Below are 24,374 nucleotides of genomic sequence, written 5' to 3' on the forward strand. Positions count from 1 at the left end.
CACAGTGCTCTGGAAATTCACGAGCAACTCCCCATGTAATTCATGAGCCACAAGCCCCCAGAACTAAGGGCACAGCAGCAGTGCCATGCCCATGCGTAGCTAAGGTGAGTCCAGAGTATCCCGGGGAATATCTACATTTAATCACGTGTTCAGAAAACATGCTGTGCTATTTTCCTCTACACTGTCTGCACTGATTTGGACATTTAATGTGAGCTGAAGGATTTTAAAGACCAAACATTTCAATAAGCCAGGTGAAAAGTCTTTCTCCAAGAACCACAGTGATGATTTCCTTAGCTTGAAACAACATATACAGTTATGTATCTTTTAAACACAAAAGCCACTATGAAAGGATTCTATTGCTTTTTTTAACAGGCCCAAAACATGTTCGTATAGGAGGGCAGACCCATTATTTATTCATTACACACATACACACACGCACACACACAGAGCAAACCATGCTAGTAATCTCTTCAATTCTAAACTCCTAATGGTACCAGGATAAAACCTCCAAGGCACATTTCCTGCGCATAACACCCCACACTTAGTCTAGAAAATACAATGGTTGGAACCCTGGAGGCTAGTTAGATAACAGAAGAGAAAATTGCCCTACTGGCACTGGAGGGTTTTCCTTTCAAGGATTGTTGGAGAAGAAAGGCAAAGTAATGTTTTCAGTCAATGAGATACAGTTGACTATCAGTTATTTTTTATTTATTTTCTCACACAGTCACAGCATTATTCTTACTGCCACAATCTGGTTATGATCAGGGATATGTTTATTTGTAGGCATGTAAGATTTGTAATTATTGCTATGTCTAAACATTGTATCACACCGTCCTGCGTGAATTAAGCTGTGAAATGCATAATTGTGCTGAGAACAATGGCATTCCAATATGCATCACAAAAGTCAATTAATAAGATTCCCTTATTTTAAATCACAAATTTAAGCTTTTACAGTTCCCAAGCCCCTTTTTAAGTCCCATTATTTTGACTCAAAGACTCACCTTCTAATTGCACTCAACAGTTCTGAGCATGAAGAGGAATTCCTTGAAGGAAACAGTCTCAAAAATCTGGAAGGTGAAGGACTTACTTAGCTTAAGATCTATAAACAATCAGGAAAGAATCAACAGTCTGTCAGCACAGGACTGACTTAACAGTGCATCCACAGCTAGATACTATACTCTGTAAGTATGCAGGTGTGCGCGCGCGCGCACAAACACACACATACAACAGTGTTAACTGCTCATCTGAGTGCATCTCCAAAATACATCTTAATGTATTTGAATATAGTAAAAGAAAGGTGAAAAATAATGATAGCATGATCTCTATCAGGTTATAATATATGCAGATATGTTTTCTTTCCTTGAAAAAAAAAATCGTAAGAAATGGTTTACAAAGGAGAAATTGATTGCAGATCTCAGGGATGGGGTGATGAGAGAAGGGCTTTTGCTTTTGAATTTACTGTCCGTGTATACTTTTTTTTATTGTCAGTAGAGGTCATATGGGTGGAGAGTAGGGTTCACTGTCAGATTCTTTGTTTTCTCTGTATTTATAAATGGCATTTATAAATGGTATTTAGTAATGGTATTTCATTTGCTCACAAAGAAGGCCATCAAGGCATTGTATCAAATAAAATTTTAAACTTAAAAAAAACCTGTTTTTTAAACATGAAAAAGGCAAACAGTCTACAAAATAAACATCTTAGGTATGATAGAGAAAAGGTCATATCTCTTTAATAGAGTCAATGTAAACTGAATTCTGTGATTCTAAGAAATATGAAATCACTGTGATTAAAAAGAAAAAAAACAGAGACAACATCGGGCAATTCACAAAATAGAAGAAATATGGCACACCTGAAATGAATACTTATCTGGCAGCTACATCTCAAACAAAAAAAGGACAACACAAGACAATATTAAAACATTCACATTCACTAATTAAAATCTTAAACCATAAATGACATAATGCTTTTCCATTAATTATTAGTGCATTTAAAAGTTTATTTTACTGAGGTAACATCATTTATAACACTACATGTGTATGTTACCACACCCATCACCAAGGCACCCAAAAGTTTTCCATCACAGTCCATTCATTGTGCCCCCTCCCTACATTACCCTCCCTCCTCTGGTAGCCTCAATTCTACAGTCTGGTTTCTAGGATTTGTTACTAGTTTGGTTTTACCTGCTCCTTTGTTTTGTTTTTCTATATCCCACACATAACTGACACCATCTGGCATTTTTTGAGAGGATGCCTAGTGCCTGAGAAATGGAGAAGCCAATAGTGCTCTAGCCGCATGTAGGAGAATGAACTCACATGGAAAGCAATGCAAACATGTGTGACTCTTAGCCATTCCTTGCCTTTGACTCAGTGATTCCACTTCAGGGATTATTGCCCAAATAAGAAAGAGATTTTATAAAGAAATGCAGTGACCATAGAAATAGTCATAACAAAAACTTGTAATAACTTACATGTCCAATGATTAAATAAACAATCATAACTAGAGGTTAAATAAAGGTAAAGCCCCCATGGTGGATAATTATAACTATTGTGTAGTTGCTAGTGATACATAACATATTAGGTATAGTAAAACAACATTTAAATTATTTATGCAAGATGGTTATAGCTACGCATTTTAATAAACCTAAATTTAAAGGGGAAAGCTGAACAAAAATGGAGCAAAGGTTGTAGCTATATTAGATACCAGCTATGAGTGAATTTTCCCCTTTACCTTCCCCTTTGCTTTCCCCTTTATTTTTCCCTTTACTTTAATAAGGGGGGGGGGCAGGGACGACTCTGAAAAGGGTGCAAGGTGTTTATGAATAGCGATCACACTGCTCTATACTCCTTCAAGAAAAAAAGAAGAGTTTTATCCACCAGCTTATCAGATTCCCAAATATATGTTGAAATTCACATGCTCCCTGGAATAAATGTAATGGCAGAGGCAGCAGTGACCACCTATTACCTTTTGCCACAAGTCAAGCACTGTTCTAAGCATTTTACATATTCACTGTATCGTCAGGACCGCCCTGCAAGACAGAAACTGTCATGACACCCCAAGTCACACAGCCAACAAGAGGTGGAACAGGGCTGGGTCCCAGCAGCCCACGCAAGAGTGCCTGCCACCAAGCACTATATCATGATGCCCCCATTTTAAACTGCAAGGCAAAATCCCAAATGTTTCAAGGCAAGATACAAAGTAAATATAAACAAAATATAAAGTAAAACTTCAAAATATCTTGCCTTTCCCAGGATTTCAATTAAAAGGTACGTAAGCTCATTTGATAAACTGAGAGGCAAGGGAAGACGTCGCCAAAGGCTGGCACTGGGAGATGCCAGGAAACACTGCGATGTGGTGAGTGCTGCCCAAACAAAGGAAATGCACAGAGCACAGTGACCCCCACATGTGAAATTAATTTAAAAAAAAATCACTCTGTGGTGCCACAAAAAAAGCAAAAGGAAAGATAGTGAAACTCAGTCCACAATAAAATGTCAATTGTGTCTGCCAAATTTGCTATTATCACAGGATCTGTTATGGTAAGATTTAGAGTAAGGAAAATCGATGTTTCCAGACACATTCCGAGGGATCACAGAGGTATGTGGCCATCTGGCTGTTAGAACAACCAGAGCTCCTCTTCTCCCCAGACGTGAAGAAAGCGACCCGGGCACTCAGACAGAGCTCTATAGGACAGATATCATCAGCCCAACGGGAGGAGTCTGAGCACATCACCTGAACCACCCTCCCGCTCTCCCAGTGTCAATCTCTTCCATGATCTCGAAGGAGCCCTGCCTGATGGAAAAGCCACAGGCTGGGACCCTGTGTGCAAGACTGTAGTGGAGGGGCTAGCCGCGGTAACTGCTAAACTCACCAGCCCATAAATGTCACTAAAATAAAGATGCCTCTTCCTCTCTAAAATTGCTTTTGTGTTCACAAGCCCACAGGGGCAGCATGCATCCCCCGCCCTTTTAAATGGATTTTGATTTTTAAATACCCTTTTCCACTTCTTCAGGTGGTTAAATGGAAATCATGCCCTTTAATACTCAGCTGCAGCATAGACTTTCAGAAATCCCTGTCTGAGATCCCACCTCTCCCCCACACCTGACCACGACCTTGCTGACCAACTCTGGGCAGCTCCCATGCATGACCAGCTGTCCCATGCCCAGCTCGCAGTAAAACAGAACGGACACCTAGGAAAGAGGGGGACAGGGGCGAATCCGTGCGCGTTAGAGAGCAGAGGGCAGCAGTCCCTCAGAGTCAGGGCAGGGCAGTGGTCAGTGTCAGAATTCACTTAGCTCTCCGGGCTCAATATCTCCACCTGGAAATGAAGACAATGATAATGCCTAGCTCCTAGGTGATGCGAGGAGCATGAACGAAAAGCACTCAGCACTGCCTCTAGAACTTGGTGAGAACTCAATGGTGTCACCACCCATGTCCTGTTTTTTTCTAGTCCTATACTTTTTACAAGACAACATGACGATTAATACAAAAACCTTCATGGCAAGAAAATTAAGAACATTATAAAAACAACAACACTGGTAGGTATTAAAACACCACCACCTATAGAAATATCACTTTTCTGGTTTTATACATATTTCCTCTTCATAACTTCTGTTTTTAGCTCCCTCTTTTCCAAATAAATAAATAAGAAAGGCAGGAAGGGTAGGGGGAGAATGTCTTGTTCCACTACCCCAAAATTCACGAGTACTCTAATATAATACTAACACAATGTTAAAATATCATAGGCTTCATTTTAGGAGTGGGAGGATCTGAAAGAATTAACTCTTTAATCCTCTCAACACTTAATATGCTGAGAATAGAAACCCACCTCAATGAAGCGTCCCTCAACAAAGATAGCTATAATTAGCAGCCACATGTCATTTTGATGACAGTGTCCAATTTAATTTATAATCTCAATGCAGTCAGTGTTCATTCAAAAATGACGGATGGCTTCAATCCCTCTCAAAGGAAGCAAATCCATGAAAGACTGTGAGAAATGTAAAGACTCCCCCTCAAAAAGCTGATAAGTTTTGGAAGTTTTTAGAAATCCTCAGACACAATGCATTTTTCTTTTTCAGCATCTTTTCAAGATCTGCCTGAAATTTTTTGCAATCAAATGCTGCAAAATGAAAACCACATGAAAGACTGACGTCGGCATTGCTTTCCACCTACTCATCTACACCAAGCAAATTCAAACTTAGAGCCAATTTTTCTCACTATCAAATTTTTTTTTCTGGAATAACCCAAAGCAAGTGTTTTCCAGTAACTATTATATTACTCAAACATGCGAATAAATTTCTCCATATGTGGAGAAATATTTATGTGTATAGACAGACACACAAAAAAATAACAATTGCATCAACTAACAACTCAATTCAATGGCCCATGGCCAAGGCCATGTATTCCATTTTATTCTCTTAACACTCCCAGTTCAGCATAAACTTCTGTACCAGCAGGTATTCAATAGTGACTGATGCTAATAAACTTATGGCACACTTGTCTATCTAATCTGGCAATGACCTAATTTTGTAGCAGTGCAACCCCATCCTCTTAATCTCATATCCACCTATGGCCTTGCCAATCACTGGAGAACCATTATCTAAAATGTATGTGAAGAGGGCCTCCCTGGTGGCGCAAAGGGTTAAGACACAGCCTATGAAGCTATCCACAGTCAGTGCAACATGAGTTCCATCCCCAGCCAGGGAGCTACCCACATGGCGCAGCAGACCTCTCCTGTCATGCCCATTGCTCTCCTCAGCAGTGTATCTCAGTACATCTACCTGTTCTGCTCCCCACTCTGTCTCTGGTGAATCCTCTCCCCCTCCCCCACCTCTGGCTTATACCCCAGTTCTTGTATGCATAAATAAATCTTTAAAAAAACAAAAACAGGACCTCCCTGGTGGCTCAGCGGTTGAGCGCTGAGTTGTGAAGCTACCCACAGCCTCTGCAGTGCCGGTTCGATCCCCGGCTGCTCCCCAGCCACTGCAGGAGGATCCCACATGGCGCGCAGACCTCTCCTGCCGCCCGCTGCTCCCCTCAGCAGTGTACTTCGGTCCTTCTGCCTGCTCTGCTCCCTGCTCTGGCTCTGGTGAATTCGCTCACCCTCCTGCGCTTCTGACTGTACCCAGTGCTTGTAGAAATAAATAAATAAATAAATAAATAAATAAATAAATAAATAAATCTTTTTAGAAAAAACAAAAACAAAATGTGTGTGAAGAAAAGCACCATAGAGAAGATAAGCAATCACACAATACTTATTTGTGCTTCTCTTCTATGTGTTTTTATGTATCAGTCTCCCTCTCCCATCCCACATTAAATCACATATGCCACAGAACAGAGCAGAAGGCCCATGTCCCAAGTCTCTCACCAACACTGCTAAGTAAGTGATTCCCACTGCAGTTATGTTAAAAGCCATGTTCACCAACATGGACTCTTAAAGTCAAGCCTAAATTGCTCCTCTCTTCCTAAGTCAAACCTTCGACAGCAAGTTCCACAAAGAACCTAGCAAAGGAATTCCCAGTCCATTTGTCCCAGGGAGGAAGCCACCAACCTAAGCTGCCCCCAGCCTCAAGAGGCACCTGACATAAAGGGGTGGCTGCACAATATTGTGAATGCTCTAAATGCCAAGGAATTGTTCGCTTAAAAATGGTTATCACGTGTTATGTACATTTCACCTCGCTAAAAAGGAGGAGGAAGAAGAGGAGTAGGAAGGAGGAGTAGGAGCAGCACTTGACTCATTAAGCCATCCCACCCAAAGGGCAGAAAGGGCATAAAATCAGAAGCCTGCAAAGAGCAGCCCTGACACCACCCAAGTGTTCCTGTTCTCCCTGTCTTTGCACACAGATTTGCAAAAGCAAGGAAACAGCTGGAACAGACTGGGTGCTTGGGGCTGCCCATCTAGAGCAGGAAGTTACTTCCTGAGGCTGTGAATGGGCTTCCAGGCTCACAATGCCCCCTTGGAATCCACTGCCAGGACCCCAGTGCCTCTACCTGATGCCTCCATATTCTCCCTGCACCACTCTCCTTCTCCTTTTATTCTCTGCCTTCTGTGAACCTACAGCTAAAGAAAAAACAAACTTAGTGATGATTTCCACTAATTTATTCTTTAAGAAACAAAGCACCAGTATTTTCAGCTTAGAGATTATGTTAAGGAAGGGAAAATGAGAAAATGTTTTCAAGCATTCAGTGCCAAAATTAAAAATAACCAAAAAATTTTCCTCTTCCCTCTCCACAAATAAGTCATCCCTACTGGCAGTGGTGTCTGGGAACTGCTATGCATAGTATATAGTACACATGGAACCATCTCGGCGTTCATTACAGCCAGCAACTCTCCCAGGCTCTTCCATGAAATCAAACCAGCAACCTCAACCCTATAGGTGAACTTCTGGAAAGCAACAACACTTGGAAGAAGACAAAACAGCCGGTCTACTCCATGGAAAACGTCTTCGTTTCTGCATGTCCACCATCAACACCTTCACTATCTTCACCACTGAGATTTTTTGGCTTTTAGGGGTCAAGGTCAAGGGAAGGTTAGAGTTGGGTAGAAAGAAAGAGCTGGCTTTGTGGAGGGGTGCTGGCTGCTTTGAGAGGTCAGGTGGAAGGAGGCTTCCTGGAGTCAGCTCCTGTTCTCCATTCACCTCAGGATACTGATAAGCAGCCCCATATCTTAAGAGGTAATGTTGACAGAGGGCAGGATATGTAGCCAAAAAAATCTACATGGGAAAATTTTGCAAACTCACCCTCAAGTACATACTTTAAGATAAAGAACATCATAAACAACCAAAGAAAACACTTTGCCAAAGAATCAATTAAGAAACATTAGAATTTCTTGAGTTCTTCAAAAATAACACATTCGCATTGAGCCTCTTCTACCTGCTCAGCTATGTGCCAGGCAATGCACAGGGAGGGCTGTGCCACATGAGGCTCCAAACTCAGAGAAAAGAGGGTGGATCCAGAGTGTAAGGGCCCTGAACCTGTGTAGCTGGACAAGGACATGGCACCGCATGGTTCTATGTTGGCTGAGACACCCATCAGATTGCTCTGGGTTCTACGGGTTGCACAAACACAAGGAGCCAAATGGCATGCAGAGGCTGGGCCACACTGCTGCCTGAGCAGGACTGAGAGTACAGGCCAAGATAGGACCTCCTTAGGCCTCGCCCTGAAGTGAAGGCAGCCAGGGCCCAGAGGAAAGCAGTAAACCTGGCAACCACCCCACAACCGGCTTTAAAACCAGAGCTGCTGAACCAGGGACAGCAGAGACCTGGCTGGGCCTGCCCCACAAAGACCAAACTGGGGTGCTTTCCACAGAGCCTGGCAGCACAATGCAATTCTCCTTTCCACCCCCGGGCACAGGAGTGCCAAGGAAGCCAAGAGACAAGGCCAAAGAAATACTCAGATTATTTCTTTATTATAAAAATAAGTTCCCTAATGGATGGAGAGTCAGGTCCTTAATCAAAACATTTGGTTCCCCAGCAGAGAAGCGAGTTAGTGGGTAGATGGACAAAGCAACCAGAAATATTTAACCCACAACCCCCAGTAGCTCCTCTATGATGGAGGGGCCCCTCACAGTCTCATTGACCCAACATATTCTCTCACCTAACCCCCGACACAACAGGAGGGGCCCCTCACAGTCTCATTGACACAACACTCCCTGTGAAGTACACCCTGTAAGTGTTTTGGGTGTTAAGATGAAGTAAATGAGTAAGAACTAAAATAAATAAGTGAGGTTTACTGTGGAGTAAGATGAGCAGGTGGCAGAATAGGATACAAATGTCTGTTAACAAACAAAAAATACTTTCTCTAGGAAATTCTAAACAACAACAGGGATGGACTTCAGATTCTAGTCTAGAGTTTAAAGAAGAGGCATCTAATACTTAAAATAATTTGAATGCTCTAAAGGCCTTCCTCATCTTTGAATCCAATGAAGCACGTATTTCTTTCTTCCACTGTATGATTAAGGTTTTGATTTTTATGTGAAACAAAGCCCAAGAGAGTTCAAAGAGGACTGTTCGTAAAAATAAAAGCCAAGAGGCATCAATATTAATAAGGCTAAACTGAATAAGATATTTAACAACCTTGGTAAAATTAAAAACAATGACTAATTCAATCCAGACAATTAGGTCAAGCTCAAATTCCAGGAATCCTAAAACTTAGATATAATAAGGCAAGAATTTTGCTCTGCTTCAGTGGTCAAAATAAAGCACCCACTCAAGGGAAACCAGGCCCAATGGGAGCACTGAAGGAACATAGTGGGGACAGGGCGTGTTGGGACACAGAACAAAATAATAATACAATACCACCTGGGACATGGACAGTGTGTGACAAAGGGAAAAAAGGCAATGTTCACAAAACACCAAATAATCATTCAGCAAACATCTGAGAGACTCTGACAGACTTGACAAAGCCTCTCCTGCTCCAAGGAAGCAAGTGAACAGCTCATCTAAGAGATGATATGACAAACAAAGAGTAACAGAACATAAAATGCCCAGATTGCCTCAGAGATGTGCACAATTGCAAGAAACTGAACAAGGTCAAAGGCCCTTACTTGGGAAGGATATGGAAAGATGTCCTAATGAGTGAATGAAAGAGACCAAATATGAAGACCATATACCAATTCGCTGCCTACATCTTACCAATTTGCTGCCTACATCTCTGGAAATGACCTTTAATAATTTGGAGAGTAGGAAATTCAGTGAAAAGTCACATTCACCCCAGTTCCACTCACTAAGACACACACTTGCAATTTAACAGCATTCATTCAACTCCATAAATGGAATGTAAAAGCACTAGAATCTTGCTGCAGGCCTATGTCCTAGCCTCTGTTCTTGCTCAATATACTCGCCCAACATTAGGAGTATTCAGCTTCTCTGGTTTAAATGTCAAACTGGCAAAAAAAGAGAAGTTGAACAAAAGCAAAAATATTCCACTTACTCTAGGACAGAAACATTCACTCAAGGAACCAAGGAGGTGGGAAGCCTCCCTGTCAAAGCTGGTGGTACTGCCTGTACCTACAACAGCAGGCAAAGACACTCACCGGACACGCAGGCGTCTTCAGAGACTTCCTTTGCGTTTCCAATAGCATCCCCTGTCATTCAACCATTGGTCTTAAATCAGACAAATGGGTAATTTCTCTGACAGTGTGATTTGATCTTTTTTAATAAGAAATTTTCAAACTAAGTGGTAACTGGCTGAAGATTTTCCAAAACATTACTTTTCTTTTGTAACACAAATAAGAGAAATCTATCTTTCTATTTCCCTAGGATGATGATATTAGTGTAGCTCAAGTCCTAAAAATTCATTGTCCTGTCCACACTGATAGGCCAAAACAAGCTTTTCACACTTAGTATTCTAAGATACTAACGTAACTCAGTTCCTTCTGTATAAAATCAAGGGCAATAGCAATTTTCTGTTTACTCATAATGCCCCAAACTTGAAAAAACTAAAAATCCAGTGTTTTTTACAATTGTATATAAAATGGTTATAGTTTATAGAACTTGGCACTTTCATAAAATGTACAACAAATGTTTAATGTCTCTAAAAAGTAAAATGACTTCTTAAAAAGACAAAAGGCTACCAGTACATTCAACAGTGTCTGATAAATTAAAATACATCTTAGTAATCAGGTTCTCCATGAATATATTTCTAAATCGATGCTCTATAACTGAACACCCAACATTATAATTTCTGCATCACCTCCTAGTATTTTATTATTTTGTTCTTCCTGTATCTTTCAGAATTGTGACAATGTTAACAAATGGTGGCGATCAGAAAAATAGAAGGAAAATGGGGTTTTTTCTGTCTTCCTAATGTAATGAATGAACTATAATTATTTTTTTCCAATATTCTGTGCCCTTTTCCACTTTTGAAAGAGATACAATGCTAGACAAAGCAAAAAAGCTTATTTCTCTGACCACAGACAGAAATGTAGTCTATATAATAAAAGCAACTGATGATTAAATCCTATTTAATTTATAAGAAAATTTTATGATTTTCCACCATTTATTTGTTTCACACAGTGAAAAAAAATCACCTCTTCCTTAGAGCCTGGATTGCAAACCAGGTGTACCCCTGTTGAAAGGCAGTCAAAACAATAACAAGAGAATGGGCTACTTTCTGCCTCTTGTACAAGCTTGTTTGTGGAATTTATTTCTTAAACATTAAAAATAAGGAGTTAATGTGGTGGGGGGGTTAAATTCCAGCCCTATTATGTATGCCTTAGAGTTCTTGGAATTCCTTTGCACAGATCTTCACTTGCTCAATAACTGATGTCTTTCCCTTTGTTGTTAATAACATCAGTTTTATTAATGCCCTTTTGCTGAATTAAGAATTGGCTTTAGGTAGTTTCTACAAAAAGCTACGTAACTATGGGCCACTTCACTTAATTTAGTAACCCAAAAGAGAAGCATTTTGTTTTCATGAATACAATGGCAAATATAAAACAAACTAAAGACTCTACCAAGTCAGGAACTATAGCAAAGACCAGATAACCACAGGGAATGTGTGGTTCAGGTGACTGGTAACTGAATATGGTGGCTGTTTTCAAGCTGAAGAATGAAACAGCCTAGATCTAGGGCAACAGGAAGATGTTGCCCTTCAGAAATACTAGTATCCAGTTCCTTCCTGGTACTACAAGCTATACTCAGACTAGACTAAAAATCAGAGTGCACGCCTCTTAATTTCATCACCTTCAATGTGGCCTGGCAGTGTAGATCAAGGGGCGAAACGGATAGGATGCTATCAGCAGGTTTGTGCTAAGGACAGCTGGGGTATTGTTATCCAAACCTGCTCTCAAAAAAAAAAAAAAAAAAAAAAGCCAGGGCTGTTTAAAGAAAAGCCTACCGCTGAATATGTTCCTAAAGCCTCAGGACTCCAATTAGTCAGGTTCAAGTCAAGACAACTAATCCTGGAATTGTCCAACTCTCTTAGAATGGTTTAAAATAGAAAAAAAAAAAAGGCTATTGGAAAACATTCCCCAATAGCTTGTCCTTTCCATCTACTGCTTACAAAGTACTTCGAAAGAGTTCCACTCTCTCTTACCAAAAACCAAACTTTAAGATGTCTGTAAAACAAAACTTGTCGGGAAATACCCAAGGAAACTCCCTTCAGAGATTGCTGTACTCTTTCATGCCCTAGTGGGCTGGGTGGAAACTGTGCCCCAGGATTTAGTCACGCAAATTCAGACTGACATTTTTGTCTTTACTACATCATCATTCACCCATGTTACAAAACATTCTTCCCTGGAATTTCTTAGGAAAAGTGAGCAGTAATGTTACTTTATGATTACATTCTGAATGTAAACAAATAAAGACGACAAGAGACATTTCAAGTTCACAGCACCCTTTCAAGCTGTGTGGACCATGCTTTACAACCAAGGCTTAGCAGAAGAGTAACCTCACACTCTCCACCCACTGCTCACCTGAAATTTCCTCCCATGAAAGACTGGCTAAGCTGGGAAAGAGGAAGCCCACATGTTTTGAATGGAACCGCTTTGGAGGTCTGAACTTTCCTAGTAGGAATAAGATATTGGGGATGTAGTTCTCATTGCTCATGTACTTACTGCCTCTGTCTGTCCCCAAGTCCCTCTGTATTTTCCTGGAAAAGCTTTCCTGGGAACCTGAGAGGATAAGCAAACATTCCGCCAAATGAAAAGCAAGTATCTTCAAAACTGCACCTTAAAGCACACCACGGGAATCACGTCCCTCTCCGCACTTACCTGGGAAAGCGTGTGGATTGGGCGACCCTCTCTTAAGGCACTTAGAACAGAGAATATGCACGGTGTAGTGCAGTCCAGGCCACTCCTGAAGCAGCACGTTCAGTTCCTCCACCAAGGGGGTTATGGCTTGCCACGCTGTCCATATATTTGGTAATGATGCATGGCTGGCAATGGACAGAGTGTCTGGCTGCAGGACCCCCTTGGAGGGCCTGTAACTCACCACCACGGGAACTTTCCCTCTGTAGGCAAAGATCTGAAGTTTACCATCCGACCTGTGTACCACATGGCTGTTGATCTGGACACTGTAGCGAGCAAACAACCCGGGTGGGAAAGTAAAGGGAAAACTATATTCAATCTGCAACTGCTCAGCCACAAATGACTGCCCGGCCAGGTTGGTCCCGTTAATCCAGGCCTCTGCGTGGGGCACCTCATTTTGCACGTAGCATGGGAATTTGTACCAGGCCGTGGACCCATTCAAAGGCTTGCCCTTGGGTTTATTGAGGCAGTAACAGAGTCCCATCTTCTCCAGAAGCTCTAGCAGCAGCTGCAAGTCCTGCTGGGCTTGGACATGAGGCTTAAGCAGCAACCGAATGACATGAGCTGGCAAGAGTCCATGAAGCAGGAAGCCTTCCACGTAATGATGGAGCTGGGTGACCCTGAGCAGGTCCTGGCTCGGGGTGGGCAGCCCCGTCAGAGGGGAGCTCTCCCCCTCGCCCTCCGTCTCTCCACTGGCCCCAAGGAGCAGCTTATGCAGCAGCAAGGAAGCATCCCTCTGGAAAAAGACATTGAGGATGTCAATGAGGCGGGTGAGGTTGTGGAAGACATGCTCCTTGAGGGCCGGACTGTCCTCAAAGTAGAGCAGCTTGCCGCTCTCGTGTAGGTAGGACAGGGCACTCTGCAGCCGGTCCTCGGTCAGACCTGCCTGCAGGCCCAAGCGAGCCGAGTCCCACCAGCTTAGCCAAAGCCGTTGTGCCTGCGGTGGCTGGAAATGCAGTTCCTCCAGCACCTGCCAGGATCGAGGCAGCACTCTGTGTAAGTTGGGGAAGATTTCCCGGTGCTCAGCTACAGAGAGCAGTTTGTCCCGAAGGCGCTGTAATTGGCGAGGGTCCCTGCAGCTGACGGGCAACACCGGGGAGAGGATCTGTAGCCGGTGATTGAGCAAGTATTGAAAATGGGCCTTGCGCCGCCGAAGGTTCTTGTCTGAAACACCATAATAAGCTGCATGGGGGCTGGCAGAACGCAGCTCGAAGTCCCGGGCCAGTGCCTCATCCACCACCTGGGCTAGCTGGCTCAGGCCCTCCGCATCGTGCTTCTCCTGCAGGGCAATCTGGCGGTGAATGTCCAGGCACTTCTCCTCCAGCTCCCGCTCGCCACACAGGTCTGCGTGAGTGCCTACAATGCACACCACAGCATGAGGCACCCGGGCCCCCACCCGATGCAAAAAGGAGCCTACAGTGGTGGGGAAACGGAGGGGTTCATAGGTGGCCAGGTTCACCACCAGCACATACAGGGCCCCAGGAGAGAGGAAGAAGGGCTGGATCACCTCGTAACTTTCATCTCCAGCTAAGTCATACACTATGAAGCGCAGGCCCCGGGAAGCATCTGCCGTCCAGCTAGTCACCTCGATGCCCTTGCTCATGGGAGGAGGGGAGGGTGGGTAGTTCGTCTCCTCATCTCCTCCTCCTTGGTTTCCCTCCACTTTCTCCTCGGTGAGGCAGTGACGGAGCAAGGTCTTCCCTGCAGCCTTATGGCCCATCAGGAGCAGCTTGAGGCGGGGTTGCACTGCAGGCTGGGAATGAGCTAGCTCCTTCTGGTAGGCTGCGATGTAGGGGATCCCCTTCATACAGACCTCATAGGGGGGCTGGATCAGTGGGTTGTCCTTGATCTTCCACAGGCTCACCCGGGAGAGCTGGCCAAAGTTGTCAGGCAGCACTGCGATCTGGTTCCCTTGCAGCACCAGCTCCTCCAGGCCGGTCAGCTCCACAATGGAGTCTGGCAGGTAGCGGATCCGGTTATTATCCAGCCACAGGGTGAGAAGGCGACCCAGACCCGAGATAAGGGATGGCACTGAGGTGAGCTGGTTGCGACTCAGGTAGAGCTCCTCCAGACCAGCCAGGGGCAGCAGCGCATCAGGGAACTCCTCAAAGAGGTTGGAGGAGAGGTTGAGCATTTTGAGCCGCTGCAGGCGGCTAAACTGGGCGGGCAGGGCCTGCAGGCCGTTGTTGTCTAGCATGAGGCTCTCCAGGCTGCCCAGCTCGCAGAAGCCACTGGGCAGGGTGCCCAGCTCAGCCCCACTCAGCCAGAGGATCTTCAGGGCACGCAGAGCACTGATATCCTCAGGTAGACCCCGCAGCCGGTTGCTGGACACGTCCAGCTCCTCCAGGGCCGCCAACTGCAGCAGCTGTTGAGGAAAAGCAGTGAGTTGGTTGTGGTCCACGTCCAGGGTGCGCAGGCGGTAGAGACAGGCGAGGGAGTCAGGCAGGTGCGCCAGCCGGTTAAAGCTGACGTCCAGCTCCTCCAGGTGGGCCAGGGCGCCCAGCTGGGCGGGTAGGGCTGGCAGCTGGTTGTGGCTGAGGTTGAGCTTGCGCAGCTCCCGCAGGGCACTCACCACCTCCGCGCCCAAGGTGGCCAGCCGGTTGTGGCTCACGTCCAGCTCGGTGAGGTGGTGGCCCAGTTCACCCACCGCCGAGGGCAGCCGGACGAAGTGGTTCCTGCGCAGGATCAGGACTCGCAGGCTGCCCAGCGCCGACCCCAGCCCGGCTGGCACCTCTTCCAGGCCGTTGTTTCCCAGGTTCAGCACCTCAATGTCCCCGATGTTGGCCGGCAGCACGAGCTGGGGAGCGTCCGGGGAGCCGGGTTGGTCGGCTCCGGCCCCCGGGCAGCCCCCGGCCGCGCTGAGGGTCAGCTGGCGCAGGTTGCTCCGCAGCTTCCTGGCGCGCAGGGCGGCGTCCCGCCACAGCCTCACCGTCTTCAGGTTCCCGCTGTCCTTCCCAGCCATGGCGGGGCCCCGGGCTGACACCCTCGCGCGGGCGCGGGAGCCCGCAGCTACATGCCACGCTGCGCCCCGGCGGGCGCCAGTCTCCCGGGCCCTCTGGCTCTCCGGGCTCGCCTCCCACCACCCCTCGGCGACCGGCGGCCGTGGGTCCTAGCGCAGCCGGCGGCCGGGCGCCCGCAGTCGGGGGGCGGTGGCGACGCACGCAGCTCCGGGGGCGCCGAGCACGCGGCGCGGGGGAAGGCGGCGGCGGCCGGCGGGGAGTGCAGCTCGCATTCTCCTTCTTCCCGGGCCATGGGCGCGCCGGGCAGCAGGGCCGCCGCCCGCCGCGCCGCGGAGGATGCCTGCTGCTCCTCCCCCGACTCCGCCCGCCTCGCGGCTCCTCGCTGCGGACTCCGGCCCCGCTAGCCCAGCAGCCGCGGCTCCGCGCCCGGCAGCGCCGTGGCCTCCGCGAGCTCCGCGAGGAGGGCTGCGCCCGGCCCCGCGGCGGGCATGATGCGGACGCAGGACCCCGCGCAGCCTGGAGAGGGGCGGCGGCGCCTCCTTGTCTCCGCTTCCCCGGCTCCGGCGGGAGCGCGATCGGGAAGCGGCAGCGCCGCCCGGCGGAGCGGCCCCCACGTGACCGGCGGAGGCGCCGCGTGTTCCCGGCACCGCCCCGGGGGCGGGAGCGCGGGGCCGGCACCGGGTGCGGGACCGGGGCGCCTCGCCAGGTGCGGGTACGCAACGAGGACGCCTTCGGCTGGGGGCGCCCGGGGAGCTGGTCCCGGCTGCTATTCCAGGGCTCACGGGCTTACCTGGGTGGGTTCGCCTGAGTCTGGCTCTTTGTTAGCCCCATGCCTCTAAGGATTTCTTTTTCTTCTTCCCGCCGACTTCCCTTATTCATTCTTTAACTCCCTCTGCACCCACACTCACCCTGCACCCCCACCGTGATGGCGTTGGCAACACTCAAAACCCAGGAGCCTGGGTTTCACTGTAGGAGCCTAGGACCGGAGCGTGGCTAAACAAAAGGAAAGCGGGCTGCCATTCATTCATTGGTAAATATTTATTAAGGCCCTATGTTGTGGCACATTTGCTGACACGGACATTCTCCGCTTTGCCTGGGGAAGGCTTTGAGCAGCTCCCGCCAGCCTGGAAGGGGTGAGAATAGGGGCAATGCAAGATATCTTATCTGGTGTGTCCATTTAGCCTCACAACAACCTGGTGAAAGAAATACCAGATCTCCAACTGCACGGTACTTGTTATGCTGCAGATTCAAGAAAATGGCAGCTGTATCTGACAAAATTCACAGTCCAGTGATCAGTATTACGGTTTATTTTTTCCTCTATGAGGAAGTTTCTTTGAGGTCATATCTACACAAATAATTTCTTCAGAATTTACCATAACCTCGAAACCTATTAAATCTCTGGCTATCACCACCACCACTGCCTCCACACGGACTAACAATGAGGCAAGTAGTTTTGCCAGGGCACAAACGAATTTAATGATTAAATGCACCACTTAAGGCACATTACGGCTCTTCCCCATTTATGACACTGCTGTCTATTGGAGAAGCACATTGGGGGCAGTTATTTGGGTAGGAATAGTTTGTCTCTTGAAGGAGAGCAATGAACATAGACCTCAGTAATGGTTATTAAGCCCAGACTGGGTCAGTTCTGGAAGGTCCCACAGCACAGGTGAAATGTGTGCTCTTTAAGAGAGAGCTGTGTTCCTCAAAAGATCTGTGTTCACCTTGAAAGACTTTTTGTGAGATCTAGTTGCTCAAGGGTTACTCTGATCCCCATGCCCAAGAAGTCATCTAGGCTAAACCTCCCCCCTCCTCCCACAGGAGAAAACAGGCTTAGATAAGATCTTCCCAACCAGCCAACCAGGTAAAGGGCAGAACCAGGTGTGCTAACTTTCCACCTGGAGTTATTCTCCTCCTGCTTCACTGTCAAAGGGGTCTTGAATCAGAGCTCACCTCCATCCTTCTATGCAAATCTGAACTTCTGCCAGGGGAAGCAGACTATAGAAAGCATCTGCGTCCTGCCTGCCTTGAATAGCTAAACTGAAGTCCTAAAGCTGTCTGGATTAGACTTAAATAATCTGTGCTAAATTGTTCTCCTTTAGGGGTCATCACAAAATTATACTTCTATTTTAAATGTCTTTGAAAACTGTTTTTCCTTTGTCAGGAGATAATCTGTAATTTGCTTTATCTGATAGAGAGCTGGCTAGGATCAGGGAACACCCCTTAAGGGGACTCTGGGTCCTTACTAGAGCACCACAGCCTGGTGTAAGTGAATTTTTGCGTTAGTGGTCTAGGATATGTCTAGGAACAGTTCTCTGAGTGTGTTATATAAAATTTTGTCCTAGAGTCGTCAATGGTCAATATGCAAAAACTCAAAAGTTCAGGTAAGGAAAATGCAATGATGAAATGAAACTCCAGGAAAGGTAATTGAGTCTAGTATGTTCTTTAAACTCAAGCACCAACTTGGTTCTCCTTTTGCCACACCCACACCTTGTGGTGTCATTTCTAGAGGGCCAAGGGACGTGATGAACCTGCCCCCTTGGTCTTCTGGAATATTCTTGGTAGGAAGTTTCCGGGTGGGAAGAATCCAGAATTCCCAGTATGAACACCCTCAAGCCTGCTTGGGGAAGGGGGGCTAGACTTCATAGTTATTCAGGAGTTACTAGTATTAGTGTACCTCAGCCGCCAGAGAATGGGTGGAATGTGACTGTCCCCACAATCTCCTTGCTGTGCTGGATGCAGCCCAAGTTAGGATGGTGGCGGGGTTGTCACATTTGTTAGTCTAATGTAGCACATTTAAGTATTTAGGCATATAGAGTAGGGGCCTCCATTTGTACTCATGCTCTAGACCCTGATAAAATCAAGAGGCCTTGCCTAGGTTAGGGTTTTCCTTAAAGCTACAAAAACATCAACCTGGAAAAAAATGGACTGTAGTTATTGCAAGTTTTCTTGCCTTGGATGTTTATCCAATATCATGAACCTAAACTATAAATTTTCCAAAACCTTTCATTTTTTTTTCGTTTTTCTTACTCTAAGACTGTTTTCATTTTAGTTTCTGTCGTGTGCTTGCCATTGGCTTCCTCCCAGAGTGCAGACCCTGTGTTAGGGGCGGGGGAGAGCGCATGTGAAGAGGTTGGGTCTTGAGCTAGAACGTTAAAAGATGGGGCTAACTAGAGGAAGGAGTTAGAGTCTTTCACTGGACAAGAGTCTTTCATTTAAATGTCTTTCAATAGCAGTCTGAATGGCTCAGGGGCAGGGATGCTCCTCTCTCGCCCCTTCCTGTCTAGCAACAAGCTCCAAGCAAGCTTTCGTGCCTGGCTTCTTTCACTCTGTCTTCAAAATACTCGACTTTTCTCCATCATGACAGATTTTTCTCTTGACCTTGCTAACCCCCAGATACTGCCTCACTGCTTGACTTCCTTTCCCTGTCAAATCCTTTACATTAGTGGTCTAGGGTACGTCTGGTTCCTTGCACTGGTTCCCTCCTTGGACCCAGTATTCTGGCCTCCATCCACACTAAGCCATCAGCATTTCTCTCTAAATGGCCAACTCACCCTTTCTCCTTTCTTGACCTCCCATCGATGAAAATGTTAAACAACTTCCTTTGGGAACTTTCTCTTTTCTTGGCTGGTAGCGTGACTGGTTTCTCTTTAAGGTCTGGATTTTCAAAACAAACAAACTAGTGCTAAAAAGGCCAGTTATTTCTTTATAGAAATCAAGTTTGTCTTTAGAATAAGTGCTGCCAAGTGAACCACTAATGTTGCAAAGACACAGCCACGAATGACGTACATATGCATAGTTTCTTAGGAGAGCATTTAGTCATTATGCTTTTTCCACTTATAGTTGTATGATTCTATTTATATTAAAGATGCATAATTTGGAATATTATGTAAGTACCCTTTTCTACTGAATTGCAATATTATCAACCACAACTTCATCAAGGCTTGATTGTAGCATGACCATGTCCCAGCATGCTCTAGACTGAGGGGTTCCCCAACATAAGGGACATACTACACTTTAAAACCAGGGTGATCCTAGGAAACTAGTACAGTTTGTTAACCTTCTTGGTCTTTAAAAAGAAACCATTATCTTGCTTTCTCTGTACCTTCAGGAGTTCAGAAAGCACAGCTGCCCAGCAGAAATTCAGCACTAACTTGCTTGAGCTACTTCAGACTTCCAAAATGGCTGATTTAATTTATTTAACTGCTTGCTTACTTGTCAGAAAGGACATTTTTGGGCTTGAGGTTCTAACTAACTTTGGGGATGGAAACTACCTGTCTAGTCTTGATTCCTTAAAACTTCAGAGCAAATGAGATGCATAGCTGGCTTATAACATTTCATGAGAAGATTCATTTAGTTCTCTCCTTGAAGTCTGGAGGTGTCAAGACTATGCTGCCTTTATCATGAAGAGAGGGAGGGAGATTTCCACATTTCTCCTTTTTTGCTGTTTCAGATCTCGCTAGTATTTTGCTGTATATATACAATAACAAACAATGCTTGATCTTAATCAAGCCCCATCCGTCTTAGCTAAACAGGAAAAGGAAAAGAAAGGGGTAGTTTTCTAAAAGATCTTAGGCTTGTTTCAAAGATTAGAAATAAAGCCTTAAGAATTTACACATAAGACAGTTTAGTCAAAGGGAATCTTTGAGGTCATGTCATTTAAACTCTCCTATTGGGGATGACTGACTGAGGTATTTAGGAAAGACACCAGTAATCACAGCTAACTTGTATTAAAGGTTTTCTATGTACAGGTGCTGGGCTGCATGCTGCATAGAATGTCACCTAGAATTCCAGAACTTACCCTGGGGCACCAATATTGCACTTAGCCTTCACCAAGTTGAATAGCGGGTTGGATTCCCTTACTCTCCTCCTTTTATCAGTGGAGGAAAATGAAAGCAGGGCTACTGAGTAGCAGAACCCAGATTGAAAATAAGGCTTATGTTTTTGTCAGCCTGTTATTTCTCGGGGTGTTAGGCAGAAGGCCAGAGAGGAGTTAGTTTCAGTTCACTGTGAGCAGACTGTATGCTTTAAACTGTAAAGAGCAGTACAAGCTGGAGCACAAGGTCAACACTCAGTCTTTGGTAGAAATGAACTTTGGAACAATGTAATATGGGGCAACCAAAAGCTTTAAACAAACAGTATTCCCAAACTGTAAGAACTGTTACTAACTGTTATAGGAGGACACAGAATTTCTATGCCATTTGCAGATAAGTTGATTTAGTTGCTTTAAAGGAAAGGAATTAACACTGGTGCCCATAAAATCTATATTCAATTAGAGGGCATCTCAGATTTTTGTCATTTGAGAAGAACATTAAAAACAAAAAGATAGGAGATTTAAATTATTAAACTGAGATTAGGTACAAAGACTCTGGCATAGTTGGTTTGAGTAGAGAAATTCAACATTCCTTATGCCTCTCTCAAAATTTAATAAATGTTTTGTCTGATTTGAATGCAAGCCAGTTCGTATCAGCATTGGCTAAGTGGTCACTTAACTACCAACAGGGAGCATAAAAAATGTATTCCAGACACCGCCTCCCCCAGAGAGCAAAAGCAGAATTATACATATATGTCTGTTGTTTTTTCTTTCCTTTGCTCTACAGAAAACAAATTTATCTTGGAATGGGCAGCATTAAATTTAACTTTGGATCTCCTTGTGTTTCCAGGTCAAGTAGGAACACATATGCTCCCTGGTGAGGAAAATAAACTGCAATGTATTTTTAGCATCCGTTGGAAGTACTTTCAGTTGAAGATATTCTGCAGGATCCAGTCTATTTCTCTAAAGGCCAAAGCATTTGTTGCAATGTCACCCAGAATTCCAGAACTTACCCTAGGGCACCCTGAGTGTCCTCCCCTTGTTACTCTCCCACCATTCTCAGTCCCAATCCTGGTGCAAATGTTCTCTTTTTGAGAAATAAGAAAGAAAATCATTTAATGAAAGAAAAATGAAAGACATCTGTGAAATCATTAGAACAAATGAAGCTAATGATCTCACACACTTGGGACTTTGAGATGAAGCATATCCACGGGGAAGGGATGAGAAAGATGGGGAGCAGAGATCTTCCCTTTCCCTTTTATGCCCAATGCTGAAGGTAAGGCATGGGCAGGAGACCACTGTATAGTACATCCTGGTGAATGGCGCCCATGGGTACCTTAGTGAAAGGCTGAGCAAAGTACCACTGCAGCAGACCTGGCCTCTCCTTGGCCTGATGAGCAAAGAAGCCCAGGTGCTGTCAACCTCCAGCCCCCCACCCTCCTCCAGTATGTGGTGCAGAGCTGTGTGCAACCTCAAGAGGAGTTGGAATCTCTGAGTCTCCATGTTGTTTGTGTGATTTGGTGACAATGAGACAAATGGTTTAAGACCTTAAGCTTGCCTGCACTGTTTTGAAAAATGTACCTCCTACATTAAAAACAAATTACCTTCACTGCTAGCTTTGAAATAAATGACAGGTAAATGGCAACTTCCTTTTAAACAGTGTATTACTAAAATTTTTTAAAAGGCTATGGTGGCATAGCCATACACCATGAAACATAGAATAGTATGAAAAATATGAACTCCTGGGCCTCCCTGGTGGCGCAAGGGGTTAAGCACAGCACTATGAAGCAATCTGCAGCCACTGCAGCAGGAGTTTGATCACCAGCTGGCCAGGGAGCAACCCACATGGCACAGCAGACCTCTCCTGTCTCACCTGCTGCTCCCCTCAGCAGTGTATTTCAGTCAGTCTGCCTGTTCTGCTCCCCACTCTGTCTCTGGTGAATCCTCTCATCCCCACACCTCTGGCCTGTACCCCAGCTCTTATATGCATAAATAAATAAATCTTTAAAAAAAATATGAACTCCTCCCAAAGAACTCTCATTTTAACTATTGCCAAATATTAAGTCCAGTATCTAAAAGACAGGGAAGTCAAAGTTACATTTGTGATCTTCTTGGTACTTATTGTAGCAAAAAAAGAATTTCTGTCTAGTCTTCTGTAAATCAGAATAAAGTCAGATCACTATCTATACCACTTCATCCTACGAAATTGCGAGATGTTTTGAAATGATACCATGTAAACATAAAGGACCATAGTTTTCATTATAAGCATCACACAGTTTGATCATAACTTTATCATTTCCTAATATGCATTTTGGAAGGGTCTGTGCAGGGTATTTGAGTACAAGATAACATGAGGAGACACCTTTCTCCATTCTTATCATCAAGGTATAAAAATAAAGTATTTATTCACTGTTAATTAAGACAATCTTCAAAAGCTGTTGTCCTCAGAAGTTAAAATGATACTATTTCAAAATTCGTAGCGCTGATTTGATAGAATTCTAGCAGACTCCTCAGTTTTATTCCTCTGTTCCTGAACTTCAAATGTTCTTCAGGTGTACAGAACAATTTGAGGAAGCCCTTCCCTTCCTCTGTAAGGTAACATTGTTCCATGATTTTGGTGGTTCTAGAATATATTAACACTTAATTTACATTTTCAAAACTAGAGTATTAAGTTTGTATGTTAGGATTTCAGGTTTGTTCTAGCATAAAACATTAAACCAATTCTTTTTTCTTAGTTTAGCTTCTTTTAATAACTTTTTAATAATAAATTTAATATGAGATGCAAATGAAATTATATATCCCCCAGGAAAAATTATAGGCCCCTTTTCCTAACAGCTTAGGGTTGTAGGGGAGGGGAAAAAAATCACTTTCCCTTTACTTTTCTGAGATGCCTGTAATAAAGACAGGTTCACAAGGGAAAAACAAACAGAAGAATATTAGCATGATAACTCATGTATGTGTGGGTCGAGCCCAGAGGAAAATGAATATGAAAAGGGGACCAGGATGTAGGCCCCTCAGAGGAGAGGAAATGATTTTTAGGAAAGACAAATGGTCCCTTAGAAGAAATGATGGTTTGTGACAAAGTTTGTCTGGCCAAGTATCCACTTCTGGTCTCCTATCCTGCGATGATGGTCAGCCTCCCTTGGTTGACGACACTGCCAGAAGGGGTTCCATGACAGTTGAATTCCTTTTGGAGGATCTGTCTTTAAACAGATAAGGGGAACTTGGAGAAAGCCTTTCCTGACATGTGCTCAGGTGCCTACAGCTCAAAATAATCAGCACACCAAAGCAGCATATTTTAAGGTGGCATGTTCTGAATTTGGCCATGGTTGGGTGTGGCACATTCTGGTTCCATGCACATTTTTACATAGTTGCAGAGCCTATTGCTTGTCATTATCATATCAGAAGTGCTGTCTCTGCAACACAACTAAATTAACTAGGGCCAGACACTCAAGGTCTTTCTTAACATTAAGTACAGGCACAACTCAGAGACATTCCAAGTTCTGTTCCATCCCACTGCAATAAAACAAAAATCACAATGGTGAGCGATACCATTTTTTTTTTTTTGTTTCCTAGTTCATATAGAGGTTAAATGCACACTATACTTTATGTGTGCAATAGCATCATGTCTTAAAAAACCAATGTAGATAACAATTTAAAACTGCTTTATTGCTGAACTATGCTAACCATCATCTGACCTATTGGAAAATCAGTACTTATAGACTTGCTTGATGCAGGGTTGCTTTCATTTAATTTATAAAAAGCACAGCATCTGTAAAATGCAATAAAGTGCAATAAAACAAGGTGTGTTAATATTCACTTTCTTGCAGGTGATATTTTTAAAATAGATAATTTTAG

The 24,374-nt window shown here is 44.6% G+C and overlaps 1 protein-coding gene across 4 annotated transcripts in view; it reads right to left on the minus strand.

Annotated features, from left to right (window-relative positions):
* MFHAS1 (multifunctional ROCO family signaling regulator 1) overlaps positions 1-15,708 on the minus strand; it is a 79,152-nt gene extending 63,444 nt beyond the window's left edge. For 2 of the 4 annotated variants that reach the window (XR_008553965.1, XM_054700833.1), the window contains exons 1-2: positions 12,708-15,708; positions 12,552-12,608 (exon numbers count right to left, since the gene is read on the minus strand). Coding sequence is in view for 2 of the 4 variants with exons in the window: in XM_054700833.1 (XP_054556808.1) it covers positions 12,552-12,608; positions 12,708-15,705 (3,055 nt within the window). In the remaining 2 variants the exon portion in view is untranslated. The remainder of the gene's footprint in view (positions 1-12,551; positions 12,609-12,707) is intronic. The other 2 variants (XR_005128117.1, XM_037525993.1) reach the window with 1 other exon arrangement.
* Between the last annotated feature and the right edge of the window lie 8,666 nt (positions 15,709-24,374).

Source organism: Talpa occidentalis, unplaced genomic scaffold (assembly GCF_014898055.3).
Source record: "Talpa occidentalis isolate TD23 unplaced genomic scaffold, MPIMG_talOcc4v2.1 talOcc4.4, whole genome shotgun sequence".
NCBI classification, from domain to species: Eukaryota; Metazoa; Chordata; class Mammalia; order Eulipotyphla; family Talpidae; genus Talpa; species Talpa occidentalis.